Below are 24,710 nucleotides of genomic sequence, written 5' to 3' on the forward strand. Positions count from 1 at the left end.
CTTTGTTTTGTCTCTGCACAAGATTCAGCGCAATATAAATACCATTATTATTATCATTATTATTATTATTATTGTTCTGTGTGGCGCCCGAATGACCCAGTGTTAAGGGTGGAGATGAAAGAAAGTACCTGTGTTTGTACACCATATGCAGATAAATAATATATAGTGCATAGAGCATGTAATATATTGTGCATAGAGCATATGACATATAGCGCGTAGATCATATAATGCATGGCGCATAGAGCTTAAAGAATATGTGCAATAGCAAAATGTCTAAAAAGATGAATAATATATAAATATAGATAGATAGATAGATGATCTAATTATGAAAAAGAAGTTAAAGCATTTTCCACTGACACAATATTTGATGGGTGCTTGTGAATTTCCTGTGTGGTGTTTTCAAGTGTCGTGTTGTTTGTATTTCCTGTGTGTTGTTTTCACGTGTCGTGTTGTTTGTATTTCCTGTGTGTTGTTTTCACATGTCGTGTTGTATTTCCTGTGTGGTGTTTTCAAGTGTCGTGTTGTTTGTATTTCCTGTGTGTTGTTTTCACGTGTCGTGTTGTTTGTATTTCCTGTGTGTTGTTTTCACGTGTCGTGTTGTTTGTATTTCCTGTGTGTTGTTTTCACGTGTGTTGTTTGTATTTCCTGTGTGTTGTTTTCACGTGTCGTGTTGTTTGTATTTCCTGTGTGTTGTTTTCACGTGTTGTGGTGTTTGAATTTCCTGTGTGTTGTTTTCACGTGTCGTGTTGTTTGTATTTCCTGTGTGTTGTTTTCACATGTTGTGGTGTTTGAATTTCCTGTGTGTTGTTTTCACGTGTCGTGTTGTTTGTATTTTCTGTGTGTTGTTTTCACGTGTCGTGTTGTTTGTATTTCCTGTGTGTCGTTTTCACGTGTCGTGTTGTTTGTATTTCCTGTGTGTTGTTTTCACATGTCGTGTTGTATTTCCTGTGTGGTGTTTTCAAGTGTCGTGTTGTTTGTATTTCCTGTGTGTTGTTTTCACGTGTCGTGTTGTTTGTATTTCCTGTGTGTTGTTTTCACGTGTGTTGTTTGTATTTCCTGTGTGTTGTTTTCACGTGTCGTGTTGTTTGTATTTCCTGTGTGTTGTTTTCACGTGTTGTGGTGTTTGAATTTCCTGTGTGTTGTTTTCACGTGTCGTGTTGTTTGTATTTCCTGTGTGTTGTTTTCACATGTTGTGGTGTTTGAATTTCCTGTGTGTTGTTTTCACGTGTCGTGTTGTTTGTATTTTCTGTGTGTTGTTTTCACGTGTCGTGTTGTTTGTATTTCCTGTGTGTCGTTTTCACGTGTCGTGTTGTTTGTATTTCCTGTGTGTTGTTTTCACATGTTGTGGTGTTTGAATTTCCTGTGTGTTGTTTTCACGTGTCGTGTTGTTTGTATTTTCTGTGTGTTGTTTTCACGTGTCGTGTTGTTTGTATTTCCTGTGTGTTGTTTTCACGTGTCGTGGTGTATTTCCTGTGTGTTGTTTTCACGTGTCGTGTTGTTTGTATTTCCTGTGTGTTGTTTTCACGTGTCGTGTTGTATTTCCTGTGTGTTGTTTTCACGTGTCGTGTTGTTTGTATTTCCTGTGTGTTGTTTTCACGTGTCGTGGTGTTTGTACTTCCTGTGTGTTGTTTTCACGTGTCGTGTTGTTTGTGGTCTTTGCTGCAGGTTTCTGTGCCCATGAGTTCATCATCGACTGCCGCGTGTTCAAGAAAACCACGGGGGTGGAAGCCACTGACATTGCCAAGAGACTGCAGGATTATGGTCAGCAACTCAGGAGGGGGGCGGGGGAGGGGTTTATGGTTAGCATGTCTTGGGGTATCACATTCTTATAAAATTTATGTTTAAAATGCATATGCATCCTACACATGCACATAAAACAGCAAAAATTTTGTAATTACTTAAATATCATTCACACAACCCCCACCCCTTCTCTCTCTCTCATTCACGGACGTGAACGCAAGACGAACAGACAGAACACAGGTTAGAACTGTCTCTACAGTCTCCTCTTACCTTCCAGAAGAGGTACTATCACCCCAAGGCTGGAAGAACACAGAACACCAAGAACACAGAAGAACGGGAGCCACTCGGGGGGAAAAAGATCCCCACTACTGAGTGCAGAACCCGGGCAAACAGCCGTGAAGAGAACACCACATGCACGACTGCTTCCTGTGACAGTGGCGGACGAAAAGCCCAGAATCTTGCCGCTGACTGGCAAAGAAAGGTTGATCTCAGTTCAGTGACAACCTGAACCAAGATCCACCCCAGACCCACGTGCAAACAGCACAACCCACACTGCTCTCTGGCTGGATGGGGTGGGGGAACAAGGAGGGGGTTAAGCATGCACAACTCGATTTGTCATGAGATGTGACATGCTGTGATACAGGTTTCCATGTCATGTCTGTCATGTTGTGACACAGGTTTCCATGTCATGTCTGTCATGCTGTGACACAGGTTTCCATGTCATGTCTGTCGTGCTGTGACACAGGTTTCCATGTCATGTCTGTCATGTTGTGACACAGGTTTCCATGTCATGCTGTGTCACAGGTTTCCATGTCATGTCTGTCATGTTGTGACACAGGTTTCCATGCACCCACTCTGTCATGGCCTGTGACTGGGTCGCTGATGATCGAACCCACGGAATCGGAAAACAAGGCGGAACTGGATCGCTTCTGTGACGCTTTGATTGGTGAGACCGTCTGACACCTTGGATTGGTAGTGATTGGTCGTTGCTTCATTTGTTGAGTGTGAAGTGATTTTGTTGTTGAGTGAAGTGATGTTGTTGAGTGTGAAGTGATTTTGTTGTTGAGTGAAGTGATGTTGTTGAGTGTGAAGTGATTTTGTTGTTGAGTGAAGTGATGTTGTTGAGTGTGAAGTGATTTTGTTGTTGAGTGAAGTGATGTTGTTGAGTGTGAAGTGATTTTGTTGTTGAGTGAAGTGATGTTGAGTGTGAAGTGATTTTGTTGTTGAGTGAAGTGATGTTGTTGAGTGTGAAGTGATTTTTGAGTGTGAAGTGATTTTGTTGTTGAGTATGAAGTGATGTTGTTGAGTGTGAAGTGATTTTGTTGTTGAGTGAAATGATGTTGTTGAGTGTGAAGTGATTTTTGAGTGTGAAGTGATTTTGTTGTTGAGTGTGAAGTGATTTTGTTCTTGAGTGAAGTGATGTTGTTGAGTGTGAAGTGATTTTTTAGTGTGAAGTGATTTTTTTGTTGAGTGAAGTGATGTTGTTGAGTGTGAAGTGATTTTGTTGTTGAGTGTGAAGTGAAGTGATTTTGTTGTTGAGTATGAAGTGATTTTGTTGTTGAGTGAAGTGATTTTGTTGTTGAGTGTGAAGTGAAACGATTTTGTTGTTGAGTGAAGTGATTTTGTTGTTGAGTATGAAGTGATTTTGTTGTTGAGTGTGAAGTGAAACGATTTTGTTGTTGAGTGAAGTGATGTTGTTGTTGAGTGTAAAGTGAAGTGATTTTGTTGTTGAGTGTGAAGTGAAGTGATTTTGTTGTTGAGTGTAAAGTGAAGTGATTTTGTTGTTGAGTGAAGTGATTTTGTTGTTGAGTGAAGTGATTTTGTTGTTGAGTGTAAAGTGAAGTGATTTTGTTGTTGAGTGAAGTGATTTTGTTGTTGAGTGTGAAGTGAAGTGATTTTGTTGTTGAGTGAAGTGATTTTGTTGTTGAGTGAAGTGATTTTGTTGTTGAGTGAAGTGATTTTGTGGTTGAGTATTTTGTTGTTGAGTGAAGTGATTTCATTGTTGAGTGTGAAGTGAAGTGATTTTGTTGTTGAGTGAAGTGATTTTGTTGTTGAGTGAAGTGATTTTGTTGTTGAGTGTGAAGTGATTTTGTTGTTGAGTGTGAAGTGATTTTGTTGTTGAGTGTGAAGTGATTTTGGTCAGTATGAAGTGAAGTGATTTTGTTGTTGAGTATAAAGTGATTTTGTTTATAGCTTATAATGTTTGTGTGTGCAGCTATCAGAAAGGAGATACAGGATAATGTTTGTGTGTGTGTGCAGCTATCAGAAAGGAGATACAGGATAATGTTTGTGTGTGTGTGCAGCTATCAGAAAGGAGATACAGGATAATGTGTGTGTGTGTGTGTGCAGCTATCAGAAAGGAGATACAGGATAATGTTTGTGTGTGTGCAGCTATCAGAAAGGAGATACAGGATAGTGTGTGTGTGTGTGTGTGCAGCTATCAGAAAGGAGATACAGGATAATGTTTGTGTGTGCAGCTATCAGAAAGGAGATACAGGATAATGTTTGTGTGTGCAGCTATCAGAAAGGAGATACAGGATAATGTTTGTGTGTGTGCAGCTATCAGAAAGGAGATACAGGATAATGTTTGTGTGTGCAGCTATCAGAAAGGAGATGCAGGATAATGTGTGTGTGTGCAGCTATCAGAAAGGAGATACGGGATAATGTGTGTGTGTGTGTGTGCAGCTATCAGAAAGGAGATACAGGACAATGTTTGTGTGTGCAGCTATCAGAAAGGAGATACGGGATAATGTGTGTGTGTGCAGCTATCAGAAAGGAGATACAGGATAATGTGTGTGTGTGCAGCTATCAGAAAGGAGATACAGGATAATGTGTGTGTGTGCAGCTATCAGAAAGGAGATACAGGATAATGTTTGTGTGTGTGTGTGCAGCTATCAGAAAGGAGATACAGGACAGTGTGTGTGTGTGTGCAGCTATCAGAAAGGAGATACAGGACAGTGTGTGTGTGTGTGCAGCGATCAGAAAGGAGATACAGGACAGTGTGTGTGTGCAGCTGTCAGAAAGGAGATACAGGATAATGTTTGTGTGCAGCTATCAGAAAGGAGATACAGGATAATGTTTGTGTGTGCAGCTATCAGAAAGGAGATACAGGATAATGTTTGTGTGTGCAGCTATCAGAAAGGAGATACAGGACAGTGTTTGTGTGTGCAGCAATCAGAAAGGAGATACAGGATAATGTGTGTGTGTGCAGCTATCAGAAAGGAGATACAGGATAATGTGTGTGTGTGTGTGCAGCTATCAGAAAGGAGATACAGGATAATGTTTGTGTGTGCAGCTATCAGAAAGGAGATACAGGATAATGTGTGTGTGTGCAGCTATCAGAAAGGAGATACAGGATAATGTTTGTGTGTGCAGCTATCAGAAAGGAGATACAGGATAATGTGTGTGTGTGCAGCTATCAGAAAGGAGATACAGGATAATGTGTGTGTGTGTGCAGCTATCAGAAAGGAGATACAGGACAGTGTGTGTGTGCAGCTATCAGAAAGGAGATACAGGATAATGTGTGTGTGCAGCTATCAGAAAGGAGATACAGGATAATGTTTGTGTGTGCAGCTATCAGAAAGGAGATACAGGATAATGTTTGTGTGTGCAGCTATCAGAAAGGAGATACAGGACATTGAGGACGGAAGGATGGACAAGACTGTCAATCCTCTGAAGGTGGGTGTGCTGTTTGGAAATCTTAGACACATTTTGAAAAAAATCAACCAGTTTCAGTTTCTCAAGGAGGCGTCACTACGTTTGGACAAATCCATATACGCTACACAATATCTGCCAGGCAGATGGCTGGCAGCAGCATAGCCCAACATGCTAGTCAGGCCTTGAGTGCATGTATATATATTTGTGTACTGATCAGAGTGGATGTCTTTTTCAGAATTTTGTTAGAGGACAACACTTTTGTTGCCGTGGGTTCTTTTATATTGCGCCAAGTGTGTGCTGCACATGGGACCGCAGTTTTTCATCTCATCTGAAAGACCAGATGCTCAGTTTGCATCTGAAAGTCTAGACATTCAGTTTGATTTTCCAGTCAGACTTGGGAGAAGGGGCAAGAGCTGTATTGGAACCCAGGCCCTGACGGACATTGCATTGGAAGATGAGTGTCTTGACCGTTCAGCCACCTTGCTCTTTCCGCCACAACAGGGGTGATGGGTCAGCAGATGTTGGGAAAGGCTTTCTTCACCATCTTTTCCTTGGGTCATAGCAGAATTGGGGAAAGGCTTTCTTCACCATCTTTTCCTTGGGTCATAGCAGATGTTGGGAAAGGCTTTCTTCACCATCTTTTCCTTGGGTCACAGCAGATGTTTGGAAAGGCTTTCTTCACCATCTTTTCTTTGAGTCATAGCAGATGTTGGGAAAGGCTTTCTTCACCATCTTTTCCTTGGGTGATAGCAGAATTGGGGAAAGGCTTTCTTCACCATCTTTTCCTTGGGTCATAGCAGATGTTTGGAAAGGCTTTCTTCACCATCTTTTCCTTGGGTCAAAGCAGAATTGGGGAAAGGCTTTCTTCACCATCTTTTCCTTGGGTCATAGCAGATGTTGGGAAAGGCTTTCATCACCATCTTTTCCTTGGGTCATAGCAGAATTGGGGAAAGGCTTTCTTCACCATCTTTTCCTTCTTTTGCCGTCGTGGGCTGCAGCCTCCCACATTCACTCATATGTACAAGTGGGCTTTTTAAGTTTATGACCGTTTTTACCCTGCCATGTAGGCAGCCATACTCTGTCTTCGGGGCCGATGATTTTCTGTCTACTGTTTGATAACAAGGGGGGAATGCCTAGCTCATCTAGCAGACTTTTCCTTTGTGCTTCGAAACTTTCCAAAGCTTAATTCTTTTCATTACATGAAATGTTTTTTGTTTTGTTTTTTTCCTTTTGCAGATGGCGCCACACACACAGAGTGACATCATCAGCAGCAGTTGGGATCGTCCGTACTCCCGGGAAGTTGGTGCTTTCCCTGCGGTAAGCCAAGTGAACTATTTCACGACCTCGCTTTTTCTTCACTACAAATATCATTATCTCTAAGAAAATGGCTGCAGTGGTTCAACTTCAAGAAATGGTTTGTTAAAATAGTAAAATCAATTTTGGATGTCATCAGATGAACAAACCAAAACACATTTTGAGTATATGTATATGACAAACCGTACCATATTTTGGATTGTGAAGAGATTTAAACCCATAACCTCACTTCTGTTATCTGGAGTCAGGCCTAACCACTGTACCACAGACTAGGAGATATCTTTCTGATACATTTGTTTGTTCGTGTGTGCGCAGTGAGCAGAAAAAGCATGGTAAAGAATTTTGTGTTTCTTTTAATGTATTAGGGAAAAAAGGAAATATTTTTGTTCTTTCTTTTAATGTATTAGGGAAAAAAGGAAATGTTTTTGTTCTTTTTTTTAATGTATTAGGGGAAAAAGGAAATGTTTTTGTTCTTTCTTTTAATGTATTAGGGGAAAAAAGGAAATGTTTTTGTTCTTTATTTTAATGTATTAGGGGAAAAAAGGAAATGTTTTTGTTCTTTATTTTAATGTATTAGGGAAAAAAGGAAATATTTTTGTTCTTTCTTTTAATGTATTAGGGAAAAAAGGAAATGTTTTTGTTCTTTATTTTAATCTATTAGGGGGGAAAAAAGGAAATGTTTTTGTTCTTTATTTTAATGTATTAGGGGGGGAAAAAGGAAATGTTTTTGTTCTTTATTTTAATGTATTAGGGGGGAAAAAAGGAAATGTTTTTGTTCTTTATTTTAATGTATTAGGGGGGAAAAAAGGAAATGTTTTTGTTCTTTATTTTAATGTATTAGGGGGGAAAAAAGGAAATGTTTTTGTTCTAAGTGTTCCAGTAACCTGCTTCCTTTTCTTCATCATGTGAAGAAACACTTTTACTTTGGGGTGACCATTTTCTCATCTCTGCATGTCTGTCAGGATTTCCTCTTGTTTTCCAGTTAAAGATGAAAAGAACAGTATTTTATGAATGTCACAGAGTACAAATCTTTGTCTGTTTACCGTCTAATTACAGAATTTTCTGTCCATGATGTCACCACACCCCTTGTTTATATAATTTTAAAACATGTGCATGTACCTCTTTGCAAACAGGCCAGTGCCCTTGCAGTTAAATTATTTCTGAATTCCGTCAAATTTCTTTCACTTTCCTGCCAACCAATATTTTTCTGTTGAAGAAAGCAAAGCTGAGGCGCTTTCCTTACAGGCTAGTTAGGTGAGGTTCTTTGGAGACACACTTGGAAGGTGCGTTTCTTTTTTTCACCTTGTGGAAAGAGAGGCTAGGTTCTCATGAGTCAAGGCTAGGTAGCCTTCAGAGCAACTTTGCTTTGAGGTAAAGACAAAATGTATTTCCTGCCTCGCGTTCATTTCATTGAACATGTACTCCTTGCTCTCGCCACTAGCATGTGAGCATGTTGGCCTTTAAGAAATGCGTCTCAGTGACGGTCCCTTTGAGGTCATCTGGGCCATTAGCAGCCTGGTTGGTTGTGGCAAAATGATGGATGTGGTGATGATGTGGAAAGATGATGGATGTGGTGATGGAAAGATGATGGATGTGGTGTTGATGTGGAAAGATGATGGATGTGGAAAGATGATGGATGTGGTGTTGATGTGGAAAGATGATGGATGTGGTTGTGGAAAGATGATGGATGTGGTGTTGATGTGGAAAGATGATGGATGTGGTTGTGGAAAGATGATGTATGTGGTGTTGATGTGGAAAGATGATGGATGTGGTGTTGATGTGGAAAGATGGTGGAAAGATGATGGATCTGGTGTTGTGGAAAGATGATGGATGTGGTGTTGATGGAAAGATGGATGTGGTGGTGGAAAGATGATGGATGTGGTGATGTGGAAAGATGGATGTGGTGGTGGAAAGATGATGGATGTGGTGTTGATGGAAAGATGGATGTGGTTGTGGAAAGATGATGGATGTGGTGATGTGGAAAGATGATGGATGTGGTGTTGATGTGGAAAGATGATGGATGTGGTGTTGATGTGGAAAGATGAAAAGATGATGGATGTGGTGTTGATGTGGAAAGATGATGGATGTTGTGTTGATGTGGAAAGATGATGGAAGTGGTAATGATGTGGAAAGATGATGGAAGTGGTAATGATGTGGAAAGATGATGGATGTGATTGTGGAAAGATGCTTTTGTCCTGCAGTCATTTGTCACCCCGACTACAAAGTTCTGGCCGACCGTGGCACGCATTGACGACGCATATGGCGACCAGCATCTCATGTGTACCTGCCCCCCCATGTCGTCCTATTCCAGCGACGATGAGGCACAGGCAGCGACATGAACCTTGATTGGATGTGATCTCTTCATCTGTTGACAGATATATATATATATATATGTATGTATGGCGGTTTGTTTCTTGTTGTTTTTGTGTGTGCGTGTGCACAGTTGACATGCTTCCTTGATATCAGCTCCTGGAGACTGAGGGAAGTTGTTCAGCATCATTTCATACTTTGGGCTTTTTTTCTGATTTATTCCTCATGTGTTGGAAGAAAAGCTGTCTTTTTTTATAATATGAAATCGTAATTGAAAGGATTCATGTTACCAAACTCTTTTATGCAAGATTTCAGTGCCATGAAAGACAAGACTGCATATTAATATGACTTCCTGTTGACCAGCTGGAATGTGTGATGTTCCAGATTTGTCATCAAAGCACAAAATGCTTTGAAAAGAGGTTGCATGTTTGCACTGTTTGTCAGTAGAGTTGTTGTTGGAAGTTGTTGGCATAAACCGGTTATGTGCTCATTTTTGTTGTCAGTTTCTGTTTGAAAACTGGCTGTATTTTTATACTGCAAAGATGTGTTGTATTTTTTTCCTGTGTATTTACCTTCTTGATGTAGTGATTGTTTGAGGTACACACATTCTGTCGTGGTTATTGCTGTAATTGTTTGAGGTACACACATTCTGTCATGGTTATTGCTGTAATTGTTTGAGGTACACACATTCTGTCTTGGTTATTGCTGTAATTGTTTGAGGTACACACATTCTGCTGTTTTGTTACTACAAAAGGGGATGATTTCATTCTTATGGTTTTGTCCTCTTTTTTTTTTTTTTTTTTACATAAATTTTTATTGTGTGCATTTTTCACTGTGATGTTATGTGAAAAGCGTTGCTAAATTTGAGAAGTGCAGATAAGTATAAATAACTCTCACACGCTTCATATCTCAGTACTTACTGTTTACTAGTTTTCTAGGTGTATGATACAGGATTTGAGATCCTATCACAATTCAGATGGGTCTCAGCAATAGATAGGTGTATGATCCAGGATGTGAGATCCTATCAGAATTCAGATGGGTCTCAGCAATAGATAGGTGTATGATCCAGGATGTGAGATCCTATCAGAATTCAGATGGGTCTCAGCAATAGATAGGTGTATGATCTAGGATGTGAGATCCTATCAGAATTCAGATGGGTCTCAGCAATAGATAGGTGTATGATCTAGGATGTGAGATCCTATCAGAATTCAGATGGGTCTCAGCAATAGATAGGTGTATGATCCAGTATGATCCAGGATGTGAGATCCTATCAGAATTCAGATGGGTCTCAGCAATAGATAGGTGTATGATCCAGGATGTGAGATCCTATCAGAATTCGGATGGGTCTCAGCAATAGATAGGTGTATGATCCAGGATGTGAGATCCTATCAGAATTCGGATGGGTCTCAGCAATAGATAGGTGTATGATCCAGGATGTGAGATCCTATCAGAATTCAGATGGGTCTCAGCAATAGATAGGTGTATGATCCAGGATGTGAGATCCTATCAGAATTCAGATGGGTCTCAGCAATAGATAGGTGTATGATCCAGTATGATCCAGGATGTGAGATCCTATCAGAATTCAGATGGGTCTCAGCAATAGATAGGTGTATGATCCAGTATGATCCAGGATGTGAGATCCTATCAGAATTCAGATGGGTCTCAGCAATAGATAGGTGTATGATCCAGTATGATACAGGATTTGAGATCCTATCAGAATTCAGATGGGTCTCAGCAATAGATAGGTGTATGATCCAGGATGTGAGATCCTATCAGAATTCAGATGGGTCTCAGCAATAGATAGGTGTATGATGATGATCTGACAGAATGAGAATGCAAGAGGTCGGCTCAAGGGTGTGAATGTGCACAGGAATAGATGAATACATGCGAGCATACATACATAAATAAGAGTGTAAGAGCACATTGAAATGCAGTTAAGTGTAAAATCGTGCAGTTTCCAGACTGTTGTTTGATGTTGACAAAAAAAGAAAAGAAAAAAAACTGCTGTTGGTTGTCTTTCAGTTCAGGTGTTCTGTTTGTTTTTTTCCTTCTTTTTTTTCAGTTACAGATGTTCAGTAGTTTTCAGAAGCTTTGTGATTACTTTGTACACAATGAACTGCAATGTTTGTGACTTATTGCATCAGTGAAGTTTCATGGTGTTAACATTTACAAAAACTCTCCTTCACCCACCTCTTCCCTGGAACTCTTCAAGGATGATCAGAAAACATCGAATTTCATGCACAATAGCTATTGGCCGCACTTTGGAAGGAGTTGTGAGTGAATGTGTGTTTAAAAAAAAAACAACTCAACTCTGATATGTGTGTGTGTGTGTACATAAAAAAACACACAACTCAAACAGCAGGATCCAATTACAGGTTTTTGTGTTCCCATGTTTTTATGTTGTATTATTTCCTTTATCTACCCTGCCCATTTTTAACCTGTTCAAATCCCCATACACACTTTCCCTGCAGGTCCTCTGTCCCATTTTAACCTGTTCAAATCCCCATACACACTTTCACTGCAGGTCCTCTGTCCCATTTTAACCTGTTCAAATCCCCATACACACTTTCACTGCAGGTCCATTTTAACCTGTTTAAATCCCCATACACACTTTCCCTGCAGGTCCTCTGTCCCATTTTAACCTGTTCAAATCCCCATACACACTTTCCCTGCAGGTCCCCCATTTTAACCTGTTCAAATCCCCATACACACTTTCCCTGCAGGTCCTCTGTCCCATTTTAACCTGTTCAAATCCCCATACACACTTTCCCTGCAGGTCCTCGATCCTGTTTTAACCTGTTCAAATCCCCATACTTTCCCTGCAGGACCCCATTTTAACCTGTTCAAATTCCCATACACACATTCCCTGCAGGTCCTCTGTCCCATTTTAACCTGTTCAAATCCCCATACACACTTTCACTGCTTACTTGGGGTTCTCTGCCCCTTTCATTAAGTCCCAACTGAATAATTATTTCGGAGGATCAGAATTGATGCACTTTATTCTCTTTATCCCATGGATATGCAGTAAGCCAAAGGCAGGGGGTATGAATCAACTTGATATAAATCTTTCAGAGAATGTGTGTGTGTGTGCATGCTTCTTTCTTTTTCTTTTCCCCTTTTTTTCCTTGTTTTTAATCTGTCGGTTGTCTGATAGAATGAAGCTTGTTTCTTCATGGTTTGAAGGATTGTATCACCATTGATTCTATCTGTGGAATTTTGTAACTGGATAAATCTTAATCTGCTTGATCTGTGTCTGAAAGTACATGTGTGAGAGCTGGTTCATACGCAGTCGTAAATACAGCAGGAGCTCCCCAACAGAAGGAACGAAGAAGGAAGGAGTCATTTTGGTTTGTTTTTCATATTCACTTTTTGTCATTTCATTGACAAAGAAATATTAATTACATGTTGGTTTCAATTTCACTTTTTGTTTCAATCATATACTGTTGATAATTATGGAAAGCTGATGTTCACTAAAGGTAAATGAATATTTTTTTCTTTCCTATTGCCAGTATTCACCACTTATTTCACTTTGCACTTATTTCAAACAAAAGATGACAGTTTCATTTCCAAAGAGTGTTTGCCTCTTGTAAGCTGTACAGATATTTACAGTGTCCCAGTTATATACAGTACTAGGTTTACTTACTGCTGTATATTGTTTTTGGTGAGTGCATCTCTTGACAAAGGATATTGAATAAAATAATTTGTAGTTCTGGAAAAGGAAAACTGCTGAATAAATAAGAACTGATGTCAATCTGGATAATCTGCAAAAACAGATGTAATCACATGGATATTGATTGATTTTCTTTACTCACCCTGTTTCCTTGTCCCTTTGTCTTCTGTGCTTTGGTTGCCATATTCCATGGCAATTTCCTTGTCTCTTTGTCAGCCTTCTGTGCTTTGGTTGCCATATCCCATGGCAATTTCCTTGTCTCTTTGTCAGCCTTCTGTGCTTTGGTTGCCATATCCCATGGCAATTTCCTTGTCTCTTTGTCAGCCTTCTGTGCTTTGGTTGCCATATCCCATGGCAATTTCCTTGTCTCTTTGTCAGCCTTCTGTGCTTTGGTTGCCATATCCCATGGCAATTTCCTTGTCCCTTTGTCAGCCTTCTGTGCTTTGGTTGCCATATCCCATGGCAATTTCCTTGTCTCTTTGTCAGTCTTCTGTGCTTTGGTTGCCATATCCCATGGCAATTTCCTTGTCCCTTTGTCAGCCTTCTGTGCTTTGGTTGCCATATCCCATGGCAATTTCCTTGTCTCTTTGTCAGCCTTCTGTGCTTTGGTTGCCATATCCCATGGCAATTTCCTTGTCTCTTTGTCAGCCTTCTGTGCTTTGGTTGCCATATCCCATGGCAATTTTTGGTTCATGTGGCAGATGTAACAGTAGATTTTGTGTTTTCTGTAATTACGTTCTGGTTGTAGTGTTTTTTAATCCTCTGGCAAAAAAACATACTGAATGGTCAACATCAGAGGCATGTTTTATGGGTATGAATGTGACAAACTTTCAGATACTGATATTTTCAGTTCTTCAGCCTTGATGCCGCTCTGCATGGTCTGCTGAGCTATAGGCAACAAAGGTAATTGGGAGAACAAATCGTCCTGAATGAATACCTGTCCATGGGACAGACATGGGGTGAGAGGTCACACACAAAAGGGAAAAGGCTTCAACACAAAGGTGCACAGGTACACAAAGACAGGCCCACAGACAGCAGTACAACTCCAGACTGTAACACATATGCACACACACACACACAAATGAAAATGAGGGGGACTGCCACTCACAGAAAAAGACACTGGAACAGAAAGAGGAGAGACACTGGACGTCAAGTACAGACACATCAGCAACATACACTTGTATTCTTGTGCACACACACACACACACACAGAGTCACATGGGTGTGTATGTGGCCGAGAAAATTCCTCCTTGTGGCACAGGTCCACATGAGGGCTGACAACCCCATCAATACTGATCCAGTTGAACTGGAGAGAAGAAACCAACCTGGAAAAGCAGGCAAGTCAAAACGTACAGCCACACATTCATGCACATGAAAACAGGACATGCCTCTGATGTGGACTATTCTCTCAATTTTTTGCCAAACAATTTTTTTGTAGAAGGAAAGTGAATACACAGTATGAAGCAAACAATTTTTGTGTAGAAGGAAAGTGAATACACAGTATGAAGCACAATAACAGACATGATGTAAAACAAAAAAAATCACAGCAGTTTAGTCACACATCCTAAGCGCACACAACAATGATGAACAACATGGTAATAATTCCCAATTATTAAAGTCCAGAAAACATTTAAATTTCTAGGAAAAAAAAAAGTGAAAGACCAGTATGGCAGAGAAAAACAGGCAAACTATTTACAACTGACAGAACCCTGGGCATTCCCACAGAGGGAGTGAAAAGATCCCTGGGCATCCCCACAGAGGGAGTGAAAAGATCCCTGGGCATTCCCACAGAGGGAGTGAAAAGATCCCTGGGCATCCCCACAGAGGGAGTGAAAAGATCCCTGGGCATCCCCACAGAGGGAGTGAAAAGATCCCTGGGCATTCCCACAGAGGGAGTGAAAAGAACCCTGGGCATCCCCACAGAGGGAGTAAAAAGGACAACATCCCTGAACCCCTTTCAACAGCCGGGGTCTTGCACAACACTGGTCAGGAATACAGATGTCACAGAAATAAAGGTACCACCTATCTAATGCTAGGCCTCATACCACCTAACACCAGGCCTCTCTTACCACCTATCTAACGCCAGGCCTCTCTTACCACCTAACGCCAGGCCTCTCTAACGCCAGGCCTCTCTTACCACCTATCTAACGCCAGGCCTCTCTTACCACCTAACACCAGGCCTCTCTTACCACCTATCTAACACCAGTGCCAGGCCTCTCATACCACCTAACACCAGGCCTCTCTTACCACCTATCTAACGCCAGGCCTCTCTTACCACCTATCTAACGCCAGGCCTCTTGTCCAACCCCTCTTTGAAGTAGCCCCTCTTACCTAGAGTTGTCTAGCCGGTCTTTAAAATACAGGTCTTACTTTGACACCAGGTCTGTAGTCCAACCCATCTTTAATGTAGTCCCACCTGTCTCAATACAGGTCTTTGACATCAGGTCTGTAGTCCAACCCATCTTTAATGTAGTCCCACCCATCTTTAAAACACAGGTCTAACACCAGGTCTGTAGTCCAACCCATCTTTAATGTAGTCCCACCTGTCTTTAAAACACAGGTCTAACACCAGGTCTGTAGTCCAACCCATCTTTAATGTAGTCCCACCTGTCTAAAATACAGGTCTTTAACACTGTAACACACTTGTGCCTTCAATCTGACTTTACACTCAACATCCAATCAGTGCTGCATGGCAGTTTCTGTGGACCAATCCCAGGACAGGTGAGTGAACATTCACTGCCATACATACTTCACACATCAAACACGCAGCGTGGTGAGTGAACATTCACTGCCATACGTACTTCACACATCAAACACACACAGCTTGGTGAGTGAACATTCACTGCCATACATACTTCACACATCAAACACACACAGCTTGGTGAGTGAACATTCACTGCCATACGTACTTCACACATCAAACACACAGCGTGGTGAGTGAACATTCACTGCCATACATACATCACACATCAAACACGCAGTGTGGTGAGTGAACATTCACTGCCATACGTACTTCACACATCAAACACACACAGCGTGGTGAGTGAACATTCACTGCCATACGTACTTCACACATCAAACACACGCAGCGTGGTGAGTGAACATTCACTGCAACACGGACTTCACGCATCAAACACACGCAGCATGGTGAGTGAACATTCACTGCAACACGGACTTCACGCATCAAACACACGCAGCATGGTGAGTGAACATTCACTGCAACACGGACTTCACGCATCAAACACACGCAGCATGGTGAGTGAACATTCACTGCAACACGGACTTCACGCATCAAACACACGCAGCGTGGTGAGTGAACATTCACTGCCATACGTACTTCACACATCAAACACACAGTGTGTTGAGTGAACATTCACTGCCATACATACTTCACACATCAAACACACAGCGTGGTGAGTGAACATTCACTGCAACACGGACTTCATGCATCAAACACACACAGCTTGGTGAGTGAATATTCACTGCCATACATACTTCACACATCAAACACACGCAGCGTGGTGAGTGAACATTCACTGCAACACGGACTTCACGCATCAAACACACGCAGCGTGGTGAGTGAACATTCACTGCAACACGGACTTCACGCATCAAACACACGCAGCGTGGTGAGTGAACATTCACTGCAACACAGACTTCACACATCAAACACACACAGCGTCATGAAAAATGTGCTTGATTCCCGTCTAAACATTGGCTAAAGCCAACAAGCTAATAGCACCTGTGTGTGATAATACAACTGATTTGAGAAAGCCAAACTGAATATGCCCACTGCAATTCAGAAATAGCTACACTGTCCAAGGGAAGCAACCAGTGTTTACAGATGAGTCAGTGCTCAGGGCACGAAGGCCTACAATAGGCCTATAAACTTGTAAATAGGAACCCACTGAAACAAAACCTCTGTTTTACAAATCCTAAATAACCAAGACATGCACCCATTCATTCTTTTCGACATAAATAAAATTTCTTGGGATCCTATTTACTTCAAAACTAAACTGGAAGAAACACATTGATTCAATGGTGACTAAAGCACTTAAAAGTTTAAATTTCTTAAAAATTGTAAGTCACTCTCCTTGGGGACAAGACTCCAAAATTCTTTTACATTTAGCGACATCTCTCCTAAGATCAAGATTGACCTACGGTCAAGAAATTTTCTTTTCTGCTCCGCCAACGTTTCTAAAGAAGCTGTGAATAATTGACAGTAAAGCTGTGAAACTGGCTTTAGGGGTACCTATGCATACTAAGACCTCAGAAGCCTATAAGCTTGCGGGTATTCTACCACTAGATGAAATCAGAAAATTAAGTTCTGCTAAATATATTGTGAGATGTACAGCAGTGGATGATTTTGAGGAATTAAATATTAGGTCTGATATTGATCTTCCAAAAACTGCACAAAATAATTCAAATCTACAAACCATTCGCACATATGTGTCAGATATTTTAAATTCTTCAGACATTGATTTGCATGATATGGCACCTCGTGTTCTGGTGCCACCTGTCCCTCCCTGGGAGTTAACAAAAGCAAACGTCAACATATGTGCTTCTGACACAACAAAAGGAGAATCTCCACATATAATAGCAGCATCTGTCAGAATTGAATTAGAAGAAAATTTTGATTATCATTTAAAAGTTTACACTGATGGCTCGGTCCTGGATGATAGCAGTGCAGGATCTGCTTTTGTCATTCCTGACCTAAAAACAGAAAAATCATATTATTTAGGTAAGGGACATTCAATTTTTACAGCTGAATTGGTGGCCATCCTTATGGCTTTAAATCATCTTGTTGATATACCAATCATAGTAAGTAATATCCTATTTTGTGTTGATTCTCAATCTGTCTTAAAAGGTTTGCTCCTTTTTGAGAATAATCAAAGAGAAGATTTTTTTTTTGAAATTAGGTATTTATTGCACTCCCTATTTGTGAAGGGTACAAATGTTGATTTTTGTTGGATACCATCCCACACTGGATTCCGTTATAACGACCAAGCAGACAGGGCAGCAAAAAGGGGAGCAAAAAATCATATAGATAGTATAAAAGTATATTGCCCATTGTCATACAAGGAAATAAGCAATATACTAGAAAGAGACTTTTACAGGTGCTTGAATTCAAGTCTAAAACCTCGTCAGTTGACTCTCTCAGACTTTGGTCCGATTCGCAGACCAATTCTGAGCTCAGCTCTCAGACTATTATCAAATTCATTACGGACCAAGTATTGTTCTAATGTCAAGTGTATATGCTTTAGTAACCTGACAATTGAGCATATAATTTTTCACTGTAGCTTGATGAAGCCTTTTGTACACGAAAGTGTGTCTTCACAAGTGACTGAGAATGTTGATGTTTTTGACTTTTTGCATTCATTATCAGTTGCTTCGCTTTTCAGTTTAACGACTTCTCTCTTACGAAGTCCTTTAAGTAATTTCCTGTAACTGTATTTAGAGGGGGTTTTTTGGTGGTTTTTTTGTTTGTTTTTGTTTTGTTTGTCTTTCCAAATTTCACCCACATTCTTACCCCCATTTGCCCAGTTTCCCCCAACCCTCCATTCATCCACATCTCCCACCCCTTCTAACCGATAATACTCAGATGTATTCATAAATACTTTAACAAAATGTCTTCAATCACCGATATGTGTGACGGGACATTAAACAAAAATTCCTCCTCTTTTCGACATGCACACAAACTCACACGATGGCTGTGGAGAACAAGTGATGTGGATGTGGAGGGCGTGGGGTGGAGTTAAATCAATAACAACAACAACAAAATCCAACCAACAGGAGAATGGTGGAGTACAGGGTGGAGAGGTAAATACACAACAAACTTTAGATCCTATCTCCTGCTCCAATGTAGACCTCTGATGATGTGCTTTCAATACACAACAAACATTAGATCCTACCTCCTGCTCCAATATAGACCACTGATGATGTGCTTTCAATACACAACAAACATTAGATCCTACCTCCTGCTCCAATATAGACCTCTGATGATGTGCTTTCAATACACAACAAACTTTAGATCCTATCTCCTGCTCCAATGTAGACCTCTGATGATCTGCTTTCAATACACAACAAACTTTAGATCCTACCTCCTGCTCCAATATAGACCACTGATGATGTGCTTTCAATACACAACAAACTTTAGATCCTATCTCCTGCTCCAATGTAGACCACTGATGATGTGCTTTCAATACACAACAAACGTTAGATCCTATCTCCTGCTCCAATGTAGACCTCTGATGATGTGCTTCTTTCAATACACCACAAACATTAGATCCTATCTCCTGCTCCAATATAGACCTCTGATGATGTGCTTCTTTCAATACACAACAAACTTTAGATCCTATCTCCTGCTCCAATATAGACCACTGATGATGTGCTTTCAATACACAACAAACTTTAGATCCTACCTCCTGCTCCAATGTAGACCTCTGATGATGTGCTTTCAATACACAACAAACGTTAGATCCTATCTCCTGCTCCAATGTAGACCTCTGATGATGTGCTTTCAATACACCACAAACATTAGATCCTATCTCCTGCTCCAATATAGACCACTGATGATGTGCTTCTTTCAATACACAACAAACTTTAGATCCTATCTCCTGCTCCAATATAGACCACTGATGATGTGCTTCTTTCAATACACAACAAACTTTAGATCCTATCTCCTGCTCCAATATAGACCACTGATGATGTGCTTCTTTCAATACACAACAAACTTTAGATCCTATCTCCTGCTCCAATATAGACCACTGATGATGTGCTTCTTTCAATACACAACAAACTTTAGATCCTATCTCCTGCTCCAATATAGACCACTGATGATGTGCTTCTTTCAATACACAACAAACTTTAGATCCTATCTCCTGCTCCAATGTAGACCTCTGATGATGTGCTTTCAATACACAACAAATGTTAGATCCTATCTCCTGCTCCAATGTAGACCACTGATGATGTGCTTTCAATACACAACAAACTTTAGATCCTACCTCCTGCTCCAATGTAGACCACTGATGATGTGCTTTCAATACACAACAAACATTAGATCCTATCTCCTGCTCCAATGTAGACCACTGATGATGTGCTTCTTTCAATACACCACCAACATTAGATCCTACCTCCTGCTCCAATATAGACCACTGACGATGGGCTTCTTTCAATACACAACAAACTTTAGATCCTATCTCCTGCTCCAATGTAGACCTCTGATGATCTGCTTTCAATACACAACAAACTTTAGATCCTACCTCCTGCTCCAATATAGACCACTGATGATGTGCTTTCAATACACAACAAACGTTAGATCCTACCTCCTGCTCCAATGTAGACCTCTGAAGATGGGCTTCTTTCCGGCATCTGGGTCAATAACACACACAACAGCAAAACCCACAAAATCATCATATAACAATGAATTTATTATTATCTAAACATGAACATGCATCCACACACACACAAACACACCTTTGCAAAAACCCCATAAGCGAATCAACAAAAAGCTAAACCAATCCAAGACATGATCCAAAACTGTTTTTAGTTTGAAATTAACAAGTTCACAAAAACAAATCAAACAAAAAAATGTTCACATTGTTTTAATAAGCACACAAGTTTGAACCACAATGAAGCAGCTACAGTTCTTGTTTGTTTTTTGTTTAGTTTTTATAAGGACTTATTTCAGCTTTTGGAACCAAGCGGTTTCCCCCAATGTTCCACTTGCTAATATCACAGCAAGTCAATGCCATTTATGGAGTGAACATTCCTCGGGTTGCTTTGTTTTTTTCAGTCTCAGTTCTACTGAATACATTGTCAATTCACCCAGGCAGAAAACAAGTGAAGTGATATATAGACATGGCTCAGTCCTACTGAATACATTGTCAATTCACCCAGGCAGAAAACAAGTGAAGTGATATATAGACATGGTTTTTAAAATCCCACTCTACCAAAGTTTCTCTTGCACAACAGATTCACACTCTCACATTATACATACATTTTCATACTGAATCTTTTATCTTCTAAAAATAAAGTCACAGGTCACTAGAAATTAAAAAGAAAAGAAAGTGGCAAACATATTGTTATGAATATAGCAGAACATCTGATGACAGAAGAAAAATAATAGACTTTAAAATTTATTTTTAAAAATCATCATCAAATTGCACCAACTGTGTATGTGTCAAACTTGTGCACAAAACATGATATTGCTAACTGTATGAATGTAAATATATGTATCATTGATGAACGATCTGATCTGACCAAAAACATAATTACACAAACTGCTGCTGGTTACAAAACGTGATAAGAACAGCAACAGTAGAAAGACTATTTACATTTTTGTACAGCTTCCTCATGAGTCGTGCCCACTTCCCTCCACTCCCACACCCTCACAATCACTTTGGAAAAGCCACTGAAAAATGCTCTTCACCTGACTCATTTCATTACGTCTAGAGGAGGAAAGGGAGAACACCTTCAGGCTTTGTTATCTTCGTGGATCACAGGCAGCATGTGCTGATTAAGACAAAGAAGAAAAGGTTTTGTGTTTCATAGCCTTTCAGGGCCATGAGGACAGTGATTTACATCCTTGGAGCTGTGACAGGAATGAGGCCCTGTCCTCACACTGACGTTTCCTGACGTAGTCAGGTACCCACTGGCACTTTGGGGGGAACCAGGAAAAAGAGTCACCTGCCTTTCCCCAAGTTCACAATACACTTTGGGGGGAACCAGGAAAAAGAGTCAACTGCCTTTCCCCAAGTTCACAATACACTTTGGGGGGAACCAGGAAAAAGAGTCAACTGCCTTTCCCCAAGTTCACAATACACTTTGGGGGGAACCAGGAAAATTGGAGTCACCTGCCTTTCCCCAAGATCACAATACACTTGGGGGCGGGGGGGGAGCTAAGCGCGTTGGGTTACGCTGCTGGTCAGGCATCTGCTTGGCAGATGTGGTGTAGCGTATATGGATTTGACCGAATGCAGTGACGCCTCCTTGAGCTACTGATACTGATACTGATTTGGGGGGAGCGAGGAAAATTGGAGTCAACTGCCTTACTCCCAAGATCACAACACTTGCCAAAAAGAGACTCCGACCCTGGATCAGGAGTCCAAGGCTTAAAAAAAAATTTTTTTAAAATGATCAGAAGCATCATACATTCTGACAAACAATGGGCATGAATTCATGACACCTTTTAAGAGGGGGCAGGGTTTTTTTTTCATTCACCTCATTACAAATTTTTCACACATCTGACTGGTCAGAACGTTGCTTGCCATTTACCTTAAAGTAAACTGTGTTGCGTAGTTTGTTTGGTGTACCTCAATACTTTGTTGTACGCCCTTAACAAAAAATTCCAAGCTGTCTTCTGCATGAGATAATCATAACTATAGTTCTCTCCGTGCAGTGTGTTTAGCTGTAGTAGTAATTAAAAAGGTTTTTTTCCACTGTGATAGATGAACAATGTGTGTGTGTGTGTGCATGTGTGTGCAGGTGTGTGCTGAGTGCACAATGACTAAATTCTCAGAGGCTGTCTTCCCACAGGATGAAGCAAGGTACAGCTCTGTGTCAGCAGCAAGTACAATCAATATCAAGGACAAAAATAATCACTCATCTTCATCTTTTAGTTTCTTTAATCAACATGCAAACGCAAATCTCAGTGCAGTGAAAATAGGCAACAACAACAAAAAAATTAAGAAAAGATTCCGGGATGACTTTTGAACATACCAGTCCCTCCTACCTGTTTCGGCAGGAAAACCTGGCCTGCAAGACCTGAAACACACCTGAAACACAGACCTGATACTTTCTTGTTGTCCACTTGACCTCTCAATTCAATCCATCTTTTCAATCACTTCAGAAGTCAGAATTTCCATGGGCAGTCTTAGCTAGTCTATATTTAATCAACTCGAGTCACAACTCTTGGAAACAACAGAAACTGCACACACACTGATTCAGAATATCCATAAATCCACATTTATATGTGGTCTCATAATAAAGCAATTCAGTGTTTAGATTGTTTACAAATATTCTCATAAAGAAATCCCCAAGTAAAACTCACCACGCAATAGAAAATTCGAGAAGAAAAAAGAGCAGTCCCCATATTCAATCCAAAAATCCAGCAGTTACAATGGACCTTTTTCTGTTCAAACTATACCAAAACAAAATACTCATAATCCATTTCGCTGTTCTGATTGTTCTGATAAGTGTCCACAAAACATGTGCCTGTTCAACCAAAAAATTCCGTCAATCATTTTTCTGTTCAATCAAATATCCATAAATCATTTTTCTGTTAAAACCAATGATGATGAATTATCCAGTTCAGACTGAACCAAGAATGATCCAACACCTCTAACAGACAGGACCAGGCTGTACAGACATCATATCCAGTTCAGACTGAACCAAGAATGATCCAACACCACCACTAACAGACAGGACCAGGCTGTACAGACATCATATCCAGTTCAGACTGAACCAAGAATGATCCAACACCACCTCTAACAGACAGGACCAGGCTGTACAGACATCATATCCAGTTCAGACTGAACCAAGAATGATCCAACACCTCTAACAGACAGGACCAGGCTGTACAGACATCATATCCAGTTCAGACTGAACCAAGAATGATCCAACACCACCACTAACAGACAGGACCAGGCTGTACAGACATCATATCCAGTTCAGACTGAACCAAGAATGATCCAACACCACCACTAACAGACAGGACCAGGCTGTACAGACATCATATCCAGTTCAGACTGAACCAAGAATGATCCAACACCACCACTAACAGACAGGACCAGGCTGTACAGACATCATATCCAGTTCAGACTGAACCAAGAATGATCCAACACCTCTAACAGACAGGACCAGGCTGTACAGACATCATATCCAGTTCAGACTGAACCAAGAATGATCCAACACCACTAACAGACAGGACCAGGCTGTACAGACATCATATCCAGTTCAGACTGAACCAAGAATGATCCAACACCTCTAACAGACAGGACCAGGCTGTACAGATATCATATCCAGTTCAGACTGAACCAAGAATGATCCAACACCTCTAACAGACAGGACCAGGCTGTACAGATATCATATCCAGTTCAGACTGAACCAAGAATGATCCAACACCACCACTAACAGACAGGACCAGGCTGTACAGACATCATATCCAGTTCAGACTGAACCAAGAATGATCCAACACCACCTCTAACAGACAGGACCAGGCTGTACAGACATCATATCCAGTTCAGACTGAACCAAGAATGATCCAACACCACCTCTAACAGACAGGACCAGGCTGTACAGATATCATATCCAGTTCAGACTGAACCAAGAATGATCCAACACCTCTAACAGACAGGACCAGGCTGTACAGACATCATATCCAGTTCAGACTGAACCAAGAATGATCCAACACCTACTAACAGACAGGACCAGGCTGTACAGACATCATATCCAGTTCAGACTGAACCAAGAATGATCCAACACTACTAACAGACAGGACCAGGCTGTACAGACATCATATCCAGTTCAGACTGAACCAAGAATGATCCAACACCTCTAACAGACAGGACCAGGCTGTACAGATATCATATCCAGTTCAGACTGAACCAAGAATGATCCAACACCTCTAACAGACAGGACCAGGCTGTACAGACATCATATCCAGTTCAGACTGAACCAAGAATGATCCAACACCTCTAACAGACAGGACCAGGCTGTACAGACATCATATCCAGTTCAGACTAACCAAGAATGATCCAACACCTCTAACAGACAGGACCAGGCTGTACAGACATCATATCCAGTTCAGACTGAACCAAGAATGATCCAACACCACCACTAACAGACAGGACCAGGCTGTACAGACATCATATCCAGTTCAGACTGAACCAAGAATGATCCAACACCTCTAACAGACAGGACCAGGCTGTACAGATATCATATCCAGTTCAGACTGAACCAAGAATGATCCAACACCACCTCTAACAGACAGGACCAGGCTGTACAGACATCATATCCA

General features: G+C 40.8%; 2 protein-coding genes across 8 annotated transcripts in view; one reads left to right on the forward strand and one right to left on the reverse strand.

The window, feature by feature from the left end:
* LOC143294745 (glycine dehydrogenase (decarboxylating), mitochondrial-like) overlaps positions 1-10,261 on the forward strand; it is a 101,626-nt gene extending 91,365 nt beyond the window's left edge. Inside the window, exons 19-23 of the mRNA XM_076606203.1 lie at positions 1,666-1,761; positions 2,579-2,686; positions 5,354-5,418; positions 6,634-6,714; positions 8,913-10,261. Of these exons, the coding sequence (XP_076462318.1) occupies positions 1,666-1,761; positions 2,579-2,686; positions 5,354-5,418; positions 6,634-6,714; positions 8,913-9,050 (488 nt within the window). The 3' untranslated portion in view covers positions 9,051-10,261. The remainder of the gene's footprint in view (positions 1-1,665; positions 1,762-2,578; positions 2,687-5,353; positions 5,419-6,633; positions 6,715-8,912) is intronic.
* A 795-nt stretch (positions 10,262-11,056) lies between these two features.
* Positions 11,057-24,710, reverse strand: part of LOC143294747 (5'-AMP-activated protein kinase catalytic subunit alpha-2-like) — a 67,903-nt gene continuing 54,249 nt past the window's right edge. For 2 of the 7 annotated variants that reach the window (XM_076606210.1, XM_076606204.1), the window contains exon 17: positions 11,057-24,385. The gene's annotated coding sequence lies outside the window, so the exon portion shown is untranslated. The remainder of the gene's footprint in view (positions 24,386-24,710) is intronic. The other 5 variants (XM_076606205.1, XM_076606206.1, XM_076606208.1 and 2 more) reach the window with 5 other exon arrangements.

The sequence above is a fragment of the Babylonia areolata genome, chromosome 20 (assembly GCF_041734735.1).
Source record: "Babylonia areolata isolate BAREFJ2019XMU chromosome 20, ASM4173473v1, whole genome shotgun sequence".
In the NCBI taxonomy this organism is placed as follows: Eukaryota; Metazoa; Mollusca; class Gastropoda; order Neogastropoda; family Buccinidae; genus Babylonia; species Babylonia areolata.